The 16848-nt window shown below is 27.9% G+C and overlaps 1 protein-coding gene across 1 annotated transcript; it reads right to left on the reverse strand.

Annotated features, from left to right (window-relative positions):
• Window positions 1-6036: 6036 nt before the first annotated feature.
• LOC129957674 (uncharacterized) lies at window positions 6037-16439 on the reverse strand. Its single transcript, XM_056070123.1, has 4 exons — window positions 16032-16439; window positions 14226-14370; window positions 11523-11678; window positions 6037-7558 (listed from the first exon to the last, which is right to left on the reverse strand). The coding sequence occupies exons 1-4, from the start codon at window positions 16283-16285 to the stop codon at window positions 7337-7339; spliced, it is 777 nt and encodes a 258-aa protein (XP_055926098.1). The 5' UTR covers window positions 16286-16439; the 3' UTR covers window positions 6037-7336.
• Between the last annotated feature and the right edge of the window lie 409 nt (window positions 16440-16848).

Consider the following 16848-nt stretch of genomic DNA (forward strand, 5'->3'; position numbering starts at 1 on the left):
TATTGATCCTAGTGAAGTATATTGTGAAAAATGTAGAAGTACGTTTTCTTACTTAGTTTTTATAAGTTTTTTATTTACTTAGGTATGCAGGTTGGCCGTTGGGTGAATTTTTGATAAAAATTTTTTAAAATTTGGGTGTGGCTGGTCAAAATTCATGTTGTCCTGGTTTCAGGTTAAAAAAAATGGCCACTTTAGCCAACTTACGTTCACCGATCGAGCACTCATTGAAGAACAGCAGGGCCTGAAAGCTCTTTCAACCACAGTAGTAGCGACTTCGATAGTTTCATTCACAACCAGTTTTTGCCCTCTTCCTGGCAAGCACCTTAGTCTCCTGTCTAAGTCTTTCAAATTTCATAATCATGCTCTTCAAATCATTCTTCGAAATGGCCAATTTTCGCAATCTCTTTAAACGACGATACTCACAATTTAGAAAAGCCATTGCTGCCGTTTTGATAAAAACAGTTTTAGAACTCATCATTCTTCTGTAAGGTCATGATTAGAGATGACAAAAGCGCGCAAAATGATTTTTGGGCTCTGACTGCAAGCCTCTTTATAGGTTTGACTAATTTGCATAAGGAATTTTTAAAAAGTGTCATTTAGTGATCAACATTTGAACTATTTTTTATTGCAGAAGTCTTTTTCCATGGTCCGATAGTTATATTCGAATATCCGTCCGACAGGTTATAAAAATCCGATAGGTAGAACGAGTTCCAGAGGGATCTGAATGGAGTCATTTTAATTGTAACCACTCTGTAAATTCTGATAACTAATTGTTCCATTTTATTTCTATTGATTTTCTGGCGTAAATGGGTCGGAAATCGCAACCAAACAAATGAGTATTTTGGACGTTTGACTTATGATATTGTTGCGTTTATGATGTATTTTCGTACTAAATCAAAGACGTTCTGCAATTTGGTAACTATCTTATGCCTTTTACTTTTTCGAGAGAGAGGAGCTCTAACTGCTTTAATATGCAACCGATCTCGCCGTGTAGTATGCATGGTCACTTTATTATAGTTAGATACCAAGCTTGTGGCAATAACTGTCGGCATTCTCAAGTTAATATGGAGTAGAACATTTGTGGACATCCTATACATTCTCTGCAGGAAGGAGCTTTCTTTAACCTCAGCCATCGTTTCGATTTCGTCGCTTTATATTTCTTATAAAAGCTCAAAACTCCTAGATAGGTAATCAGTTTTCATCTTCCTCACTACCTAGGGATGACGAATATTTTACGAGCGGTTATTACGTAACCAATATCAAAAAATCACAAATACTAGTGATCAATACTATTCGAAGAGGGGTGTGATTCAAATCCTTGATACTATCTTACTGGTGATATTTCGCTTACAGGTTTTGGATCACGATTGAAAGCAAATTTCGATACGATATCACTGAAATTTACCGGAGATGTGACTTCACTGGAAAATAACAATCGATAGAATCTGTCCAATGGAAGCTCCCGAACAAAACAGACATGGAGAAATCTGTGAATGGATTGATAAGTGAACGGACCGGTTATTGGAATTATCGTATCATTGAATTGCATATCACTGAAATTTATCGGAGCGGTGATTTCACTGGAAAGTGTGAAGTCGCCGTTTCACTTCATGAGAGTGACCTTAACTTTCCGATATTCGCATTTGCGCAATTCCAAACAAATCATTTTTAATTGCTTGTGACTTGACTTTGCATATAGTCAGTTTACTGCTGGTGCCATCTATTGGTAGAATATAGAACTAAAGTAAACAATTTAAAGAAAGGGCATATATATTTAATTCAAATTTTTCAGAATATGGTTTACTCCAATAAAGAAATTAAATAAATAGTTTTTAAAAAAATCAAATTTAAGAAGTAAGCTGAAAAAGATAAATGAATTCAATCACACGTTACTTAAATTAGTAAATTAAGTATTAAATACAATTAATACATTTTATATTTAATAATAATTAATAATTTTTAATTAATAATGTGATTGAAATAACAGATATTTCGAACAAATATTTAAAAATAACAATAGCAAAATTATTTGTTATTCAAAAAATCGTGGATTAGGCATCTCTAACTACCACCGCTGTCCAGTTCCGAAAGAAATCTCAAAAACGCGACTTCACAATACATTTTATATGGAAAAAAAATCACAACACTGTCCATAACTACTGAATATTGCGTCGATTTCAAGAATTTTTATTTCTAATAGGAGTTCATGATCCCTAAATGTTTCATCGCCTACCCCATCGCAATTCATTACCGATAGATGTTACAAATTATACACTCCATCCTCAATAACTAGAGTGATATCGCCAGTTAATTCTATCACTTTGGAATCATTGATAACAAAATTACAATTGCACCAAAATTGCAGTTCTCTATCCCTTTATTGTAGGAGTATAATATGAATAGCAATTTCTTTTGTGCAATACGGTAGTATTCATCAAAGTTAGTTAAATTAATACGGTGCGGGAAAAGCTGGTCACCGTTGGTGGATAGCATGCATTTATTTTAATTTTGCACTTCAAATATTTTTTAAATATTCAATCGCTCTTGTTTACATCTTCATGAGGAAGAGTTAGGAAAACAACAAAAATAATGGAGAAAGATTATTTTAAATTCTCAATTAAAGATGAATACATTAATTAAAATTTATTTAAGAAAAACAGCTTTTATAAAGACAAAAATATAACAATAATTTCGATTAATCGATTATTAAACTGTTGAAAATTAATTAATAAAGATGTTATTCTGAAACTATAGTGCTGGACTACAAACTAAAGCCTCTCTACAATCATAATGTATGAGCTGACACTGGAAATAAACAGATATTTTTACAACCCTTAATGATAACGGAGCGCCTAGCCGCTAAGGTTAGGGCTTAATCTCCGGTAGATGAAAGGACGTGTGAAAAACCTTGCGTTCAGTACTTGCCGTGATCTTCGAAAAAATCCAAGGGATTTGTTTAAATAGTATCAGCAGGAGCTGAAGTGGGAGCTGCTTGATGAAGCTCAAGTTTCAATTTTTACAGACAAATAAATGCAATTTATCTTTATACGTTTCATTTATTGCGCTGGTTTCTCCTTTGAGCAGAAATGATTGGACGCGGGTTGCTGTCAGATATAGGGATGAGATCTTGGAGTTTTTTCCTGGGGTGCATTTAGCTCTTTCATTTTATGTACAACAAAGCTCGTCCCAATAGGGCTAAACAAGTCGACGAATTTCTAGAAAATCTTTACATTTTTATCTTTAAGAGCATATCTGGGATTCTCTTGGAATAGCAATCGCAATTCACCCCTGTCCGAAGCTCAAAAAACATTATTGCTGAAAGAGTAAGAGTAATGACTTAAGGAATTTATTAGAAACTATTCGCGGTGTCCAGTTTTAGTGTGAATGCACTTCGAGAAAGCTGAATAACTGTGAGACGGATCCATGTACTACATTAATTCTTTTATTCCATGGGATAGTCATATTTACATTTTTTTTTTTGCACTGGCAGCTTGTGTACGATTATGTGTGCGCGCTATAACTGCAGTATGTTATTACTTTTGGTATAATATCAACTTACATACAAATCACATTTCATTAAAATCTGTACAGAGCTTCTGTTAATAATCGGCCAAGCAATTTCATTTCTGCTTTTTGTTCAATTTCATTTTGCAATCCAAATCACTTCAATCAAATTCATTTTAAAATGTTTTTTTTAGTTTCATTTTCCAGTCAAAGCAATCTGTTCATGTTTAGCGTCTGTGATATTAATAGTTTTAAAAAAAAATTCTTGTTGCCATTTTCTTTAAAGATCTTTAAAATTTCAATCAGATTTTCAATTAAAAATTAATCAAAATTTTAATGCTTTTTCTCAAAAGCTCCAGCACATACTATTATTCAAAAATCATTCTTACAATACTTTAGTGTATGCTTTTTAGTGATACCAATTTTATTTCAAAGTGTATTCTTTTTCTATAATTTTAATAATTGTCTAAAATTAATATTTAAAATATTTTCGTGAATTCTGACAAATTCATATTAAAGCTTTTTAAGTCATCTTTAAGAATATTTTACTACCAAGTCTTTTACCGAATTTATGCTTATGATGATATTTAATACATTTATACAGTGTACATAATCACTATATCTAATTAAGAATCAATTTCTAAAATGAAATTAAGACAGATGAATCAAGCCTAAAACTTTTATATTTTACAAAATTTCGGAGACATAGAAATAGATTAATACTATATAGCATCATCAAGGCAACAGTTCTTACTTTTAATTCTATATTTTTTAGTGATATTTCTTTCATTCCCTTTACATGAGTTTTAAGCAATTTTATTTATTATTAATCACAAAAATTTATTTTAAATTATAAAGGGGGAATATCTATTACAGTTAGGAAACTTGAAAAGAAAATGCATTAAAACTAATAAAGTAACGAAATTTTTGTTTTTAAATTTATATTCATTTTGATTGATAGCACACAAAGAATGTTTGTAATGGTTATGTTTAATCATAAGAATATTATTGAAGTTACTTTAGAGTGGAACACTATTTTGAAGAATTTTCAGCTGGAGCCACTCAAGATTGAATTAATAAAATAAAATATTTTAGGGAATTTTATGGCGGTTTCGATAACATCTTTTTAGCCCAATTTTTTTTTTTTCAGTACAAAATTTAATACATAGAGATATTAAAAATTTAGCCATCATTTTTCATTCTGCATCAATATGCTTTCATTTCATGTTCTGTTCTTGAAAGAAAAAAAAAAAAAAAAAAACGTGATAAATATCATTATAAAGAAGTTAACAATTTAATAAGTTATTTGGAAAATAAATTGAATGATATTCAAGAACTCAAAATATTAAGTAGTAAACTCTCTAACTGGAAGAATTTAATGGAGATAATTCATTTTCACATGAAGCACACAGTTCATAAATTTAATTGGGAATGACCGTTAGAATATTACAATTGCTGCTAATAATGTTGAAAATAATTTTTTTCCTGATTGAATTAAATGCTCCTTTTTGTTGTTTACATTTTCTTTTGTAATACAGTACAAATTTATATAACAAATCTTTACTTAAATTATTTACTAAATTATAAGTGAATTAACAATATGCATACATCAAAGTGCTGATGCTTTTAAAAACTAATAATTATTAAATAATTTCAAAAATTTTTTAGCAAGGCAAGGGTACATTATTTTTTCTTTACAACATTTATTACCAAATAATAACACACTTTTTCTATTTAATCCTTTGACTATACTTTCATTTTTTTAACCCAAAGTAAATCATAAAAGTTCCAAATAAATTGAATTTTCCTAGTGTTTTTCAAGCTAGAAGTAGGATATTATATATCTATAGCCAATATTATATTATAGTGTAATTTATTTCCATTAGTTCTACAAAAATTTATTTATATATTTACAATATTTAATCAACTCATTGTAAATAAACAAGTAATGCTTACAGTAAGTCAAAACTGACTTAATGCAAGCATATAAAATAATTATTTATAAGTAATAATTATGTTCAATAAACAATAACTTTTGGACATTATTTTTTCAAATGACAATGATGTGACATGAATCAACTCCATTGTTGAACTGAGATATCATATGAATGTAAATTATGGTAAGGATCTAAGACAAGTATCCAATTTAAAAAGAATAGGATATAAATTAACATGGGCACAAGGGGAAAAAAAGAAAATTGAATCTACCTTTCTTTTTAAAAAATAAAAAGGTAAACTCATTTCAAGAAGCATAAAATAAGAAAATGGGGGGGGGGGGGTCCATGTTGCTGCATTGAAACTTTCTTTTTATCTGCAGCTCCTTGAAAAAATTTTGTATTATCATTTCAAATATTTGAAGCCAAAAGACTTTTTGGGATTACATTTTAATATGGATTTAGGATGAAAGTGAAGCAGGCACATGTCTTTCAATGTGAGTCAATAATTAAACAACAAATAAATGCTTCTAAACACAATAATTTCATGATACTTTTTAATCAGTTTTTTTTATACCAAAGAATAAGGCATTATAAAGAGGTAAAAGATTTTCAGCAACAAGTTTATTACACACATAATATGCACAAATTCAATCACAAAACAACAACAAAAAAAAAATTATTCTAATACATATTCAAACCAATTTCAAATGACTCTATATAGATATACAAAAATACATATGCAATAATCATCACAATGGAGGTATATTGGTAATAGCAAAAAAAAAAAAAAAAAAAGTATTTATTACTCCATAATGTTTGCTAGCTCAGCATATATTATTACAGACAGACTTGGGCATTTTGCAACCCAAGGTGATGCATAGTAAGGTATCTCTTATTTTATCACTTGTCAATTTAGTTGCACATTTCACCTCATTTTTAAAATAATAGGCTAATAATTTGCTTTAGAATGATTTTTTTTAAAAATTAATACGATGAAAAATTTATGACTGAGCAATATTTACATTTGTACATATTAAATTATTAATAATAAAAAGATTTAGAAAAGACAAAAGGTAAAGAATTCAACAAATGGGCATAACATTTCTGAATATAATTTTATCAGACACAATTATGACAAACAAATGAACAATAAATCTCTTGTAATCAACAATATCAAAATAATAGCATTTTTGAAAGTCAAAATCTAAATCTGAAATGTAGGCCTGTGGTCTAAACAATGTAATGAGTCAGTGAAGAAATGTAAGGCTGAAGGGAGTTCTGATTGGCTATATTTTCTCTTAATAAAAAAATAATTGAATATATATTGAAAAAAAAAATGATGAAGATAAAACAAAGAAAGTAACATGAGTGCAAGGAGATGAAGGAGGGCAAGTTATCATAAAACCTTTGAAGAAAAATTCTTTCTAATAAATAATGATGTTATAATACTAAACTGCATACACAGTTATTTAAAAACCTTTCTGAGACAATATGATTAGCAGGCAGACAATGGATGTTATATGTAATTTCCATGTGTTATGTGTAGTAAATTTAAGAAGTTATTATTTAATTTAATTTTTCCGAATCATAAATTTGGAATACACATTTTAATTTTAAATAACATGCATGATTTTCCATATTATTCATTTAATTATAGTTGAAAGATTATAACATGGGCAATGGACTTCACATGTTATCATGGAACATTTAATCAATTAATTATCTTTGGCATCAACAAAATCCTGTTTCAGTTGGTTAAAAAAAATATTCTACTACACATCATTTTTTAACAGATACTAGGATAGGACTGACAGAAACAGTGCCTTAGTTGCCATTTACCTTTACTAAGACACTGTTTTACAGTCTTAGATGAGAGAAAAAAAAATTAACAATAATCATTTCAATAAAAGCTTCATCAGCAATGTAGTCTGTGTTCTGAATATGTCATTTTGCTCTTTGAATAGTTCTAACATTGTTGCATCGTTCTTTTCAAGCTGTCGATTAGATCTTTCAAATTCTTGGTAAAAACCCAAGAGGAGATTTTCTGGGGCTTTTTGAGAATTACTGCTTGATGATGGTGGAGTTGGATCTTCAACGACCTCAGTTTCATTTGGCTCCTAAAAAGAAAAGGGGGAAAAAAATCATTATTTTAGTGTTAGTATTTTATATTTATTTAAATAATTAAAGAAACACTGTATTCGTTTACAATTTATAGCAATTGTGCAATCATATACGATATATAAAGAAATGAAATGAAATATTCATGGAAATTTATATGGTTATTTTATTATGGTGTAAGGAATTAAACATTTCATTTTCATACTGAAAGACAGCATCAAACTTACAGGTGTGATTAAAAAAAATCAGATTTTTATCTTTATATCAATATTGAACATTTTTTAAAATTAGAATACAGATATGAAGGATGTTAAAAAAAAAGGTGATAAATGGTTGAATGGCCTATTTTATATTTTAGAGAAAAACTTTAGATTGTACCATTATTTCATCAACAAAATCCTTTTTACTGGAAATATAAAGAAAATGGATTGCTCTGAAGGCTAATAAAATATCCTGTGACATTTACCACAATTTTATACAAAAGAAATTTCAAACTAAATAAATTTATTTGAATTAATGTCATCTTTTAAACTAAATGAGAGCTATTTTAAGAGAAGACCTCCCTTTCGGGCCATTTAAATATGATATATGGAAGCAAATTAAATACATACCAGTAAACATATAAAATTTATATATATATATATATATAAATCAAGTTTAGATCATGCAGTTGTCTGATCCAGAAAATAAGATCTACCACTAAATCACTCCATTCAATAAATAAAATACTGAAGTATTTAATATATGATTAGTAATATTTCATATATAATTAGTAACAGCTAAAAGAGACATGTTAAAGTTTACTCATCAATTTCTCATCTATCTCCTTTTACATGAAAGTTGCAAAATAATAATAATAAAAAATAATTGCAAAGTTTCAAAGGTCGCTCACCAAATGTATTGTCAGCACAATACAATGTTGAATACATCAATTATTTAAACCAATAAATTAATATATTCTTTTCTTTCTTACACTATTATTATAACAAATTGAAAGCATGCATGATTGCCTACGATTAAATGCTAAATGAAAGGTAGAATGAGCGAGATGCCTAAAATAAACACTCCTTAACATCCAAATTACCTTACAGGTCATGCAACAAGTTTAAATTTAAAAATCAGTTAAGAGCCTAGAATTTGCATACTTTGACAATAAATTGGCACCGTAGATAAAAAACTATATTTTATATCCTTTTAAAAAAATAAAAGATTTTATACAATATTTAAGTAAATCACAGAAGATCAATCTGAATGATAGAACTAACAGCTGCAAAAAAAGGATTCTCAGGAGTGTTTGAAAGCAACTGGTCACTCTCATATAAAGAAAGTATGTTCATTATTATCATCTCTATTTACTGTTAAACATTTTTTCTTTTTCATCATTAAAAGGAAAGAGAATGAAGTAAGATTCAAAATCTAAAGGTTATTAGAAAATATTTCAAGTAACATTAATTTTTAAATTGGAACAACATCTAATTGTATTATAAATTTAATTATTGTCAATAATCAGCTAAATCTAATCAATTAATTCAGAAACTAATTAGATTAAATTGTACCCAATGTATGATTTGAGGTGCAAAATTATGCTGATAAAATTTTAAATTCGTAGTCAAATTTTATCTTAAAAATAAGCACTTTCTAAGCACCTTTTCAGAGAAAAATAAAAACCAGCATTAGCATAATATTTCTTGATTATATTATACAGCTATGTGTTACAATGAAATGAGCCCAGTTGAAAAGTCACAAATCTTTCAATTTTCTCACTAAAAGCTTTCCACAATTCATTAGATTGTATTTGTAAGGAAAAGTCTCTGGCTTGTTGAAAAATGCAAACATTTTATACTTAACTTCAATAATTTCCTTTTCCAAAAGGAATTTCAGTTTCTGTAAAGATATAAAGAAATCAGATTCTAACTTTCTTTTATATCATTAGCAGCTACTTCTTTAGTCATCTGTTCCTCAAAAAACTTGCGATATTTTGAATGGGCTGATATTCCCAATTCTTAAATGATGTATGCTTATAACTGGATTCTGCCAGAGCACTTTACACAGTCATTAATTCTGGAATATGATATATCATTCAAATTTTCAATTTCAAAATTTTTATCAATGTTAAATTCTCTTCCATCAGATGCTTGATGAGAAATAGTGAAATAAATTCCAAACTTTGCAGTTTTGTTTATTACCTTTAAATAAAAGGAAAAAAAAAAAAAAATCATCCAAACTCATTTTACTGATATTAAAATTCTTGATATTGAGTCAAGGTGATTTAATTATCATCCATATGCTCCATGAAATAAATCTATGCACTCCATGAGAACAGCATCACACTGATTGATCTTATATTTTCTAATGAAAGAATAACTTTTCTTCACACTTACTAGTTTTCTCTGCCAAAATAACATTTTTATTGTTGTATAGTTTAGAGGAAATCTTTTCATCATGCTTTCAAACATTTTTAAAACAAGTAATTAACAATCATGCTAGAAAAGTATATCAGATATTTCTTTTGAGCACATATAAAACTTTCAATAATTTTTCTTCTCTTACACCTTTACCAATTACAGAAATAATATATTACACGAAAAATTAAACAGATAGTAGCAATTTAAAGAAGAAATAATTTTACCTACGACATTTTTTTTCAAAACTTTAAAAAATAAATTCATTTTTTACTAGCTTATATATATCAGGTGCATAAAAAGACAAAAGTGAATCAGAACTGTAATATAATGTAAAAAAAAAAAAAAAAAGACAATACATTCTGCAACACATGTGAAACCAGCAGAAAATGCCTTCCTAAGACTTTTTTTTTTGCATATTCCCTCACATTATCATTCTTCCTTCCTGAATAGGGACCTAGAACAAGGTGTGAAAGCTACTAGTACTCAGATTTTTATTTTTAGACTTCACATGAGTATTTTGTGTTTCATACTATAATAAAGAAAACCAAAATACACTTTGGAAGCTTTTTGGTCAGCCAATTAAAACCAAAAATTGACTCATAGCTACAATTTTAAGTGAAAAGATCACTAACCAAGCTTTTAATTAGAAATGCAACAGATAATAAATTGTTCATGCAATATTTTAATAATGCTAATGAAAGATTTCATAGGGAGCAACCAAGATGAAAAAATAAAAGTAATTATACTTTGGATCCGAGGTCATTCTGGCATTTTAGGGAATGATTGGCTTGCAAAGCAAGCTACAAAACTAAACATCATTGATCCTGTCAGCATCCCCAAATCTCACATTCATAATGAGAATCACAAAAAGACCATTCTCTTATGGAACGAGCTGTACCAAAATTTGTCAACTGCCTCTTTCACCAAATTATTTTTCCCCACAATTTCTCAAAGGTTGAATAACAAGCATTTTTTCACTGAATTTTACTTAACAAAATTTCTTGCTGGACACGGTAATTTCAATTACTATCTCAAGAAATCTGGTCTGTGCTCTTGCAGCGTGGGTGGAGTTCAAAATGTCGAACATTTGCTTTTTGATTGCTCCAAACTTACTGAAGGGAGAAGAGATTTTATTGTGGATCTCGATGCCTGTAATATTAAGTTTCCACCTCCGCTTCATGTTTTGGTCGACCACAAAATGGCTTTTTTCTCATTCTGTAAATTTATTGCCTTTGCTGCTTCAATTTTTAATTAGTTTTGTTATTTATTTTTTCCTGTTGTTTTTATCCTTATTTTTACATGTACATATTTTTATCTATGTATGTAGTTGTTTCTACTTACTTCTGTAAGCCTTGTGCTGTACTTTGTGGCGCACAAGGATTGACTTATTAATAAAAAAAATATATATATATACTTTGGAAGATACAAGTAAAAATAATTTATTACACACTTATATACTTGCAATATTCTAAAAATGCAACTTAAAAAATATTTCCAATTAAGAAGCAAATAAAAATATTGGAAGTAGTCGAGTAGGAATCAAAGAACAGAATCTTACTTCTTCTGCAATGGTTTCTGCAACATTTATCACAGTATAGGTTTGAGGAAGGTTTGATTCAGAAACCTCTTGATGCTCTGGAACACTGAGCCTGATGACTTGAACATTTTCAGATGTCATTCCTTCACCATATGATCCATCTATAATAATTTCAGGCTGTTTTGAAATTAAATGAAAACCACTAATTAAAAAAACAGTTTATAAAAAATAATACAAACTGATTAACAAAATTCAACATTTATATTTAGTTTGTTATCATAAAACTTAATTTGCTAAATTACTTATTTTGAAACTGTGTGGAAGAAATATGTGGAATTTTTTTAGTAAGCTGGTTTTGGCCAGAGCCTGATTCCTTTTTATTTATATCAATGCATTATCACATTTTTTAAAAATCTTTACAGTATTACTAATATTTAAAAGAATCTCTACTCTAAGCTTCTAATACTTTCATTTTTTTTAAATGACAGCTTTAAAAAACAAATGCATTTGTTTTCTCTCTCAGCTTCTATAGACCAAGCAAAAGGGGTATTTTACATCAAGCAACTCATTATCACCTTAGTCTTGTAGGGTTAATTTCTTGTTAACGGCTTATAAATAGATAAAAGGTAAAAGTCATGAAATAGAATAAAGAAATGCCAAAGGTCTTTTATAATTTTTTGAGGCCATCAGAATTATAAAGAATCCCATCATCTTTTCAAAATGTCTTCAAAACATCAATAATTAAAGAATTTCTATATATACTGTAATGATATTGGAAAAAAAAAAAAGCTTTGAGGATATTAATTTGATTTTTAGTGATTTAATATGTTTTTAAAATCAAATAGTTTGGCAGTCAAAACTAACAAGATCTGCCCTACTCAAATCTAAATTTGGAAATTATTATTTGAAGCTGTCCTTAAAAAAGACTACTGTAATGAACTGTAACACTGTAATTTTTAACGGCTTCAATATACAAGAATCAGATTTTATTATTCTAACTTTACAATAAATATCTGAAGGGTTGGGGTGTTCAATGGTTATTCAAAATGCTTATTGGAATACAAATGATTATCATTAATTGTTGGCCATTATTTTAAATTTGGAATTTTAAATATATACTAATTTTGCATATATTATAAGCATAATAAACATTAAAATAATGCTGAAACCTTATTAAAAAGTAAACTTGCATTATTTTATTGTACGACTAAAATAAATATATTTCTATCTGATGAGCTATATTTAGGTAATTGCTTTTTTAAAAAAAAATATTTATATAAAATGGATCATAAAAGCAGAGATAATATATTTCCTATTATTCAGATTTGCTAAGCACTATGTCCAAAGTCATATAAAAGTGTTAAAACTTGATATTACAATATTTTTGCATGCCTAAAATGCAATAAAATAGGAATTAATTGTGGCTACTAATTCAGGGCAAAAAACATATTTCCAAATTCACTTGGAAAAGAACTACAGAATTTTCCAAAATATATTTTAGCATTCTTCTTATTAACAGCGTTTCAAAAACTTTTCCAAAATATATATTCAAAAACTATAGACAGAATATATATAAAACTATTAATAGTGCTCCAAAAACTTTTCAAGAATATATTTTCCAAATACATATTCAAAAATATATTTCCCAGACTATATATTCAAAAACTATAGTTTTCCAGAATATATTTCAGTACTTTTCTTATTAATAGCTTAAAAAACTTTTAATATCTTAACAATAATTAAATAGTAAATCTTAGCAATAAATATAATGGAATATTACCAATTCAAGCTATAGGATAATTGGCACCTACTAATGAGGAAAGTTCCTTTACTTTATAAAGAAACCTAAATATAAACAAATCTTACCGATCAATGAATATTTAAATCAGCCATTTCAATGTTTTGAAAATAATAAATTAAAAATTTATGATTGACTTTTCTAATTAGAAACTGTGTACCTGGTTTCAGACACAGAATTATATTTTATATAAAGTTTTAATTTCAAAGGAACTTAAACTAGAGCTTGTATATCCCTGTAGAATTTTCAATACTCTACTAATATGACTGAATTTCTTTTTAATATCAATAAGAATTTAGAGTGCTTGTGCATTAACCACATGCCACTGCCAAACATTCGGCGAAAGGCAGGATAAACAACATCTTGCAAAGGTTTAATGAAGTAAACGGCATCTGAGTCATAAATATCATGCTTTCATCTCTAACAAAACAAGAACAAATGGTGATTGGAATATAAAATAATCATTCTCCAATTGCAAACATGCTAATGTTTTATCTACTTGCTAACTTTATAAATGGTACTTGATGCCACCCAACATTATATTACTAGTGTAAAAAGGAAAGAAAAAAAAAATACTGAATTTGTTTTTTTCTTTATCCATAAGTACAAAAACAGATAAACACATCAGTTCTCATAACTGAATTACAATTTGCAATATAGTTAATTTAGATGAAAATTTTTTAACATGTATAATTTAATTTAATAAATTAATTCTTTGCTTTCAACCCAAAACTTAAGATTGTAGTTACAACATTTTGCATAGAAATGATCCAAGATGTCTTTTGGCAAAGAAGGGGGTTGCAAAAATTGAAGTTTAAGAAACAGTTACAATGGGCAAATGCTAAAACAACAATAATATCAAGCCGAAAGGTATAAAAAGCTAAAGGTACATAATATAAAAACCTTTAAGAAAATTAAACACAAACCTCCTCCGATGTTTCAATTACTTGTGCAGTTCCTGGACAGTCTTTTGTCCCAACTTCTGCCTCCAACCTCAGGAGTTCCTCAACCTCTTTGTAATATCTAAAATCTATAATACCTCCATTCACTGGCATGTTTGCATTTGCTTTCCTACAATGGAAATGCATATAAAGTAAATAACTAGAGAGATTGTAATAAAATTCCTACAATATTTATTATTTACACATTTTATCTCTAAGACAAAAATCTGTATATTTGTTAGCAACAGTACAGTGATTTTTACTTGCAATAACATTAATGTTTAAAAAAAAAATTGCAAACATAGTTTAAAATTTGGTATAAGACATTCATTAACGGTTTGTGAATCAGAAATGTAGGATGCAGTAAATTTCAATTCTTCAATACACATGTTGCATATTTCTAAAGCATTTTCATCTTTTTAACAAATCTTGAATAGCTCAAGACTCAGTTAATTAAATAACTTACTTATTGCATTATGGCTTAAAATAGTTAAATATTTTAAGAATTAATTCTGATAAAAATTTACACTCAAAGATAATTGGTTTCAACTCCTTCAAATAAAAAAACAACCTACAGTAATAGGAATTAAATTCACCTGATTTAATATGGATCTCATATCAAATAGCATGGCTAAAATCAAAATTTGAGTAATATATTGCATACTTTTGTAAAAAGATATATTAATCAATAAAGACTACTGTACTAAAATAAGCATACATAATTTTTACCTACTGCAATTATATGATCATTTTAAAAGTCAACAACAAATATCCAAGAAAGGTATAATTATATAACAGTTCATTAAAATTTTAAATTAGTTAGCTCCTTAATATCTCTACATTTCAGGATAATTAATAAAAATGAAAGCTTTTTCCTGAGATGATTTTCTTTTTCTTTTGTAGAGATAGAAAAAAAAAAAAAAATGAAGGACCATTGTCTTAAAATAATAAATTTAAACAAACAAATATTACAAAGTAAATTAAATAATAGTTTCCTAATATTCAAAACTCAATGAAGAGATTGGTATAAGTAAACGTTCTTAAGTTTTTATAGATTAAAGCACCAATTATATGTATTATAATATGCATTAATTTTAGCACTTCTACACTTTTAGTCTCATGATAAATCTCCAAACCCAGGGGGAGGTATAAAATTAAATGCCACATTTCATACAGAAAATGAAATCTTATCTGACAAACTGAATAATAAAAAATATTGCTTATTAAAAGTAAAAATTAGAAAAGAATTCATGCAAATTAAATACATCTAGTAAAAAAAATTAAAACAAATTTGGATTCTTCAACTGAAAATTATGTGCACGAATACACTTTTATAAGTGTATTTGGAAAAACTTTCAATATTCATAAAGAGGAAAGATATCGTCTATTTTAAACATGCCACAAATTTGTTAAAAAAAAAAAACGAGTTTTATAATTAATGAATAATACCAAACCTAAACATTACGAAATAAAATAAATAAGATTAATTGAAAAATAAAAAAACTACAAAAAGTGCTTGCGATTTTAAAAAAGTTGCAGAATTATTACATAAAAGAAAATAAAATGGATCCTCAAAATGATAAAATTCCGAAAACAAGAGACAAATGCACGAATTGTTTATGAACTCGTCATGATGTAAATAATGCTACTAAAAACTAACAAACATGGGATATATACAGGTATCAGTATAAATTAGCTGATGTTAACCTTTGCACATCAGCATACAAACACAACTTGAATGTTGTAATCAAAAATATTATAAATATATTGCAAGGGGAAATTAAAACTTACCTAAATTTTTTCGTCAAATTTTTCATTTTAAAGTAAATTTCATTCATCGATCGACTATAACCACATTTTTGAAGATCTTTAGAAATCGCATAATATATCGGATGCTTACTGCAACCTTTTTTAATAAGACGATTTATATAAATATGATCTTTCCATGATTTTAAGAAAACTCTTGTTTCATGGTCTCTCCAATTTAATCGGGATCTACGAGGTACGCTTTCAGAGTTCAAACTTCTATCCAATCCTGAGTTCATGACAATAGATTGTTCCCGAACTTCGATAAATTCTGACCCAAGAATTAATGGTAGTCTAATATTCTCTGTGGGTTAAAACGCAGTAAAGTAGAGTTTACTTTTAGCCATCCACAATCCATCCAATAAGACAACGCAAGCGCAGAAACTGTAGCAAATATTTTTCCCGGTGAGACTAGCACTTGCTATTTTCTGTCTCTTTCAGCGCATGCGCGATCTTATTAGATATCTTATAACTGGCTCTACCTTAAAGATTTCAAATGGAAATAGCACTCCTGTTGGCTGAAGAGCAGGACAACGGAGTGGGACTCAAAATAAATAATTTGCAGACATAAGAACATTAAAGAGAGTATAAGAAATTATGAAAATCTCAGGAAAAGATATGACAAAAGTTAAAGGATCTTTTTTTCTTATAATCATTTTCAAGTTGAAAGATTTGATTTCAAAATTGTTCCTTGAAATTTACAATAAATTTAGAATTTTCTGAATTTAAAATAAAATTTTTAAAAAATCCTTCTTTTAGTTGACCAAATCTATTATGAAATAATTTTTACTGTAACTGAGAA

This window comes from Argiope bruennichi, chromosome 11 (genome assembly GCF_947563725.1).
Source record: "Argiope bruennichi chromosome 11, qqArgBrue1.1, whole genome shotgun sequence".
Taxonomy (NCBI): domain Eukaryota; kingdom Metazoa; phylum Arthropoda; class Arachnida; order Araneae; family Araneidae; genus Argiope; species Argiope bruennichi.

Bases quoted from the DNA above. Each gene is read 5' to 3' on its own strand.
- LOC129957674 (XM_056070123.1), bottom strand. From the start codon at position 16,285: ATGAACTCAGGATTGGATAGAAGTTTGAACTCTGAAAGCGTACCTCGT. The intron at 14,371-16,031 runs GTAAGTTTTAAT...TTTCCATTGTAG, and splicing joins AATTTGACGAAAAAATTTAG to GAAAGCAAATGCAAACATGC. The intron at 7,559-11,522 runs GTAAGATTCTGT...TTTTCTTTTTAG, and splicing joins CAGAAACCATTGCAGAAGAA to GAGCCAAATGAAACTGAGGT.